The 6,121-nt window shown below is 45.3% G+C and overlaps 1 protein-coding gene across 2 annotated transcripts; it reads left to right on the forward strand.

The window, feature by feature from the left end:
* Window positions 1-655: 655 nt before the first annotated feature.
* On the forward strand, window positions 656-4,857 carry LOC136467578 (ADP,ATP carrier protein 2, mitochondrial). Of its 2 annotated transcripts, none has more exons than XM_066466338.1 (4): window positions 656-791; window positions 3,101-3,615; window positions 3,783-4,154; window positions 4,235-4,857. In XM_066466338.1, exons 2-4 carry the CDS (start codon window positions 3,121-3,123, stop codon window positions 4,529-4,531), a joined length of 1,164 nt encoding a protein of 387 aa, XP_066322435.1. In that variant the 5' UTR covers window positions 656-791; window positions 3,101-3,120; the 3' UTR covers window positions 4,532-4,857. The 2 variants fall into 2 exon arrangements, with proteins under 2 accessions (XP_066322435.1, XP_066322436.1); XM_066466339.1 differs by lacking the exon at window positions 656-791 and adding an exon at window positions 873-1,024.
* The last annotated feature ends 1,264 nt before the right edge of the window (window positions 4,858-6,121 follow it).

Here is a 6,121-nt window from a genome sequence, read left to right on the forward strand (position 1 = left end):
ATCTAAACAAGGCCTGAAATCAAGAATGGACGGTCGAAAATCAAAAGAATACAGCAATAAACAACAGTATATAATTGAGCAAGAATAGTGATCCAGTCCCTATCAGTTAGAAGAGTCCCTAAAAAGATCAGAAAGAAGAGGAGAAATACTGAGACAGCCTAGCTGCTCAGTGCTGACCATCCATCCCATCATCAAAAGGCCACAACCAGTTTGCACGTTTCGCACACCCCAGCCCATGTTCCGTGCTGCCCTTTCACACTCCGCCTTCCCCCAACCTTCTTCCGCTATCGCTGGACCTGGACCTGGAGACCCGATCTGACCAACCAACCCCACATGACGGTGCACATCCACCGTCCGTTCCAGCGCAAACAAACCCTAACGCCCTGGATCCGCCGTGCCACACTCTACACGCGCTGCCCCATTCCCCACCAACCACGTCCGCACCGCACGATCCTCTCCGCTCGCCGACCCCGCCGTTCGGTGTTCGACACTTCGCACCGGATCCGGGTACCCGGCGAATCAAAATACTACCCAGCATGGAACCACCCCCCATGTGGCCCACCTGCGCGGGGGAGACGCGGATCTACCGGTCCCGCCCGATCGGACGGCCAGCCTGCGCGCGAGGACCCACTGGGCGGGGGCACGCGGGGTGGTGGCACGCTCGGTGGCGGCGCAGCGGAGATAAAAAGGCATTCCCCAGGAAGGCATCGCCCCACTCTCACCTCGACGCGCCTCTGAAAGTTCGGAGCCGCCGCCCAGTCTGCCTCCCTCTCCGCCTCCGGTGCCCAAGGGTGAGTCTCGCGTCCCACCAGGCTTCTCTCCTGTCCTCTGTTCCCGATTTAGGCTCGTGCTCTCGTTCCTATTTGTGGCGATCGGTCCGGCATGCGTGCTGTTATATATAGATCTGCTCTGCCCGTCTGTGTTCGTCGCGTATAGATCCATTATTTCCGGTTTTTAGGCTTGGATCGTTCGTGTGGTAGCCTCGGCCTTTGGGGTTCATTCAGATCGGTGCTTCCTGCGTCGGGTAAGGACTGTTGAGACTCCTAGTGGTCGGTTAATCTATACTTGAGATCTACTCCGTTTATCCCTATGTGTGTGCATCGCAGTGGATTTTGTGCTCCGTTTGTCTTGGAGCCTTGGAATCTTTAGATCTTTGTGGAATCCTTTTAGATCGCAAGGTTATTGGGTTGTCAATCAGGGCAAGTGGGACAGGGAGGGGAAAAATATGTCGTATTTTGACCACTGTTTCGTGATAGTGACGGTGCCGCGTTAGATCTGTCTGTGTTCTGAGCCGTGGATGGCGATCTGACGGCAGACGCCCGTCCCAAAGATATTGGTTGAAATGTTGAATTCTTTAGACTTTATGCACATATATCATGTGAAGGTCTTGTTTAGCATGCTCCCGGCCCTAGATCTGTTTCACTCTGTACTACGTACAGGCTGTCATAATCCATGACTTTTTTGTGCACGGTTGAAGTTCGGGTAAACTGTCGTGATTTAAAAGGTCTAAGTGGCAAAAATGAAGAATATTCTCTTGCTAACACATGTTAAAGATGGTCTCATTTGTACTTGAAACAATGGGTTTATTTTTCGGTTCTTGAAAGGACGAGTACTAGAGTGCCACACTTATACTTTTGACATGCTATGGTTTTCTTCAATGGTTTTATTGTAACTTAATTTGGAGATCATGGTAATCTTCATTTGTTACACAACCTGTGTGCACACCTATACCTTTGACATGCTATGATGTTCTTCAATGTTTTTAATGTAATTGTATTTGGAGATCATGGTAATCTTCATTTGTTACATAACCTGTGAATGTTAAAATTCCTGAACTGTTTGAGCATGCTACAATAGGCTGTCTTGGTGTAAATTTTGTTGATTCATTTTTATGCTTCTGTTCTATTCTGATGATTGTTGTCAAGATTAGAGTTATGGAACATGAAAAATATAAATATCTATGTCTGTATAATTTAATTAATTGTTTATTTCTGTTTGAATAGTTTATTTGTTAATGTTTATACGGAGGCTCTCTACTTATGTTGAAACTCAGAAAATAATGTCTGTTTCTGTAGCTTTATTATTGGAAAAAGTCTACTCCACCCCCTCAACTATGGAAGGTGGTCTACATAACCTCCTCAACTATGAAACCGTCTGTTTTACCCCTTGAACTTTCCAAAACCGTCTAATTTACCCCCTGGGTGGTTTTTAGGGCGGTTTTGCTACAGTAACAGCGGGTCTGCTACAGTGACAGCGGGTTTGCTACACTGCCGGTGTTTTGAATTTCCTTTTTTGTTTATTTTCGTTGAATTTTTAAAAAATCATAGTAAATCATAGAAAAATCGTAAAATGAAAAATCTAATTTTATTGGACTCCATATGAGTAGATCTACACAGTGAATATATAATACGGTATGTTTTAGTACAAATTTTTTTTGTAGCTTTAGATTAATTGGAAAATCTAATTTTGTCTGTAATTAATTGGAATAATTCATAGCTGCAGCTTCTATGGTCCAATTGTGGTGAAATTTTTATGGTACGCTAATTATTGTATGCTTGAACTATAGTAAAAATTTCGTACTCATTGGACTATGTATAACTTAGTTATAGATAAATTCTAATTAATTACAGACAAAATTGGATTTTCCAATTAATCTAAAGCTACAAAAAAAATTTGTACTAAAACATACCGTATTATATATTCACTGTGTAGATCTACTCATATGGAGTCCAATAAAATTAGATTTTTCATTTTACGATTTTTCTATGATTTACTATGATTTTTCAAAAATTCAACGAAAATAAACAAAAAAAAAAAAGGAAATTCAAAACACCGGCACTGTAGCAAACCCGCTGTCACTGTAGCAGACCCGCTGTTACTGTAGCAAAACCGCCCAGGGGGTAAATTAGACGGTTTTGGAAAGTTCAGGGGGTAAAACAGACGGTTTCATAGTTGAGGGGGTTATGTAGACCACCTTCCATAGTTGAGGGGGTGGAGTAGACTTTTTCCCTTTATTATTACTATACATATGCTTATCTTTACACATTCTGTTTCTCGTTATGCACTGTCCTAAGTTTTGTGTATTGATATTGTGTTGCAGCCAATAGTTTTGAGGTGGTAATGGCGGACCAGGCTAACCAACCCACTGTCCTTAATAAGCTCGGTGGCCAGTTCCACCTGAGCTCCAGCTTCTCTGAAGGTGTACGGGCCCGTAACATCTGCCCTTCTGTCTCATCTTATGAAAGGAGATTTACCACGAGAAACTACATGACCCAGAGCCTTTTTAGCCCTTCAATGTCTGTTAGCGGTGGCATCAATATCCCAGTGATGCAGAACCCGCTTTTTGCCAATGCTCCAGCTGAGAAAGGAGGCAAAAACTTCATGATTGATTTCATGATGGGTGGTGTTTCAGCTGCTGTTTCAAAGACTGCTGCTGCTCCCATTGAGCGTGTGAAGCTTCTTATTCAGAACCAGGATGAGATGATTAAGTCTGGTAGGCTGTCAGAGCCATACAAGGGTATTGGTGACTGCTTCAAACGTACCATTAAGGATGAGGGTTTCTCTTCCTTGTGGAGGGGTAACACCGCTAATGTTATCCGTTACTTCCCTACTCAGGTAGCCCACACCTTCCATTATATTTTTTACTCAGTAACTATTGTAATTATGTTGAAACTACATTATCTTTCAGTACCTAAATGATTGAATGCTCCTGATGGACTGTACGAGTTACTGAATATAATTTAACTTATATATTATTAATTGTCTTCATATCTATGTCCTAGGCTTTGAACTTTGCATTCAAGGACTACTTCAAGAGGTTGTTCAACTTCAAGAAGGACAAGGACGGTTACTGGAAGTGGTTTGCTGGCAACCTCGCTTCTGGTGGTGCTGCTGGTGCTTCCTCTTTGTTTTTTGTGTACTCCCTGGACTATGCCAGGACAAGGTTGGCCAATGATGCCAAGGCTGCCAAGGGAGGAGGTGACAGGCAATTCAATGGTCTTGTGGATGTCTACCGCAAGACACTCAAATCTGATGGCATTGCTGGGCTTTACCGCGGATTTAACATCTCTTGTGTTGGAATCATTGTTTACCGTGGTCTGTACTTCGGGCTCTACGATTCTATCAAGCCAGTTCTCCTCACTGGCAACCTCCAGGTTTGTCTAATTTCTGTCTCTTTCAATATAGCGTGCTTTTGCTTGTGGTATGAGCTACAAGATGTGTTTCTCTTTTGCAGGACAATTTCTTTGCCAGTTTCGCTCTGGGTTGGCTGATCACCAATGGTGCTGGTCTTGCATCTTACCCCATTGATACCGTCCGCAGAAGGATGATGATGACTTCTGGTGAGGCCGTCAAGTACAAGAGCTCCTTGGATGCGTTCCAGCAGATACTTAAGAAGGAAGGCCCCAAGTCCCTGTTCAAGGGTGCTGGTGCTAACATTCTTCGTGCCATTGCTGGTGCTGGTGTGCTTTCTGGCTACGACCAGCTCCAGATCATCTTCTTCGGGAAGAAGTACGGTTCTGGCGGTGCTTAAATGGAGAAAAATGATGACGAACAAGAGCAGTTTGTTCCGGCTCCTGCCCAATCAGGATCTGGTGAAGTTTTTGCCTTTCATATCGAAGAAATTAATAATTCATGTAGAGGGAGGATTCTTCCAACATTCGTTTTGGGCGGAGACTTTGATCTCCAAACACTCGGAACTATCCTACTAGGTGGTGGCATCGGTCCCCATAAACATTTATGGTCATATAGGGTGTGTCGAGTCTGCCCTTGCATTGTCAGTCGGGCAATTTTCCTTACATACATTGCCTTCGATTTAGTATCGGATGAGAGTCAAGATGCTGCGGTTAATTGCCTGTTTCTCTTTACCTTTTGCAATGCATGATTGTTGTTATCACTGGATTTCTTGCGAATGTTGCATTTGGTTCACGTGTGCGTCAGTTCATCTTTGTAGAGACTACATTTTTACGCATGGCTCAAATGGTCTCGCTTGGCTACCAGGTAGTGTAGCCGTTTGATGAAACGTTAAACAAGTGTTCATGAAGGTAGTGCAGCCGTTTGATGAAATGCTAAACGTGTTCATGACATTTTTAGGCTAAACTGTCTAGCTACCGGGTAGTGTAGCCATTTAATGAAATGCCAAAACAAGTGTGATAAAATGCCAAAACAAGTGCTCATGACATTTTTAAATAATTCAGCTTTTAAAGGTCATTCTTAGGTCCTGTTAGCACGTCTTGTCGGTGTTTTTAGATCACCGATGAGTAAATTTGTGTTTGTGAGTCTGACTCGGATGGTGTGCTCGGAGGACAAGGGTTTATATTGGTTCGGACAGAACTTCCCTACGTCCAGTTCGCTGCTGCTTGTGTTACCGGCACTTGGTTTGCAGTAGGGGTTAAAAACAGGCGAGAGGAAAATGATTCCAAGTCTATGGTGGAAGGAGTGAACGGGTGCTGAGAGCTCGATTGCCGCTCAGCCGTGTGCTCGTGTCGTGCTCTTGTGTTTTGATCTTTCAAGCGTGGGGCGCCTTGCTTTCCCTTTTATAGGCGAAGAGAGCGCGGGTTACAGAGGAGGAAAAAAGAGAAGAACCAGGGAGAGAAGAAGGCTTCCAAGGTCGCCGGGCCCTTCTCCTTCATGCGGGTCCCGCTGACCCTGTAGATGTCAACAGGGACGGCTCCATGTCGCGGCCCTATTTGTCACTGGCGCCATGCGTAGGCGTCATCTGTCGGTCATGACGCCCCACTTCGTCCCGACGAACGTCGTGGTGAACTGACGCGTCTGTCAGCGTCCGTACGAGGATTAGGCAGAATAGTACCGGCACGTCTGATACTGTTCTTGATGTGAATCGCCAGATATGACCCGTCATAGCCACGGGTTACATCGAGGCGTGCCAACCTCTTACCTGGTATCAGAGTTTTGACCCAGGTCCATACGCTTAGATCTGGAGTGGTTGGCGGCGGTATAGATCCCAATCGGACGAGACGGAATCCGCGTCCTCGAGGTCGGGCGAGACGGAGCCCGCGACCTTGGGCGAAGACGAAAACCGCGTCCTTTGGGTCGAGTGAGACGGAGCTCGCACCTAGGCTTGGGCGTTCGGTTAACCGAAACCGATCGGTTTGGTTCTTCG

This window comes from Miscanthus floridulus, chromosome 7 (genome assembly GCF_019320115.1).
Source record: "Miscanthus floridulus cultivar M001 chromosome 7, ASM1932011v1, whole genome shotgun sequence".
NCBI lineage: Eukaryota > Viridiplantae > Streptophyta > Magnoliopsida > Poales > Poaceae > Miscanthus > Miscanthus floridulus.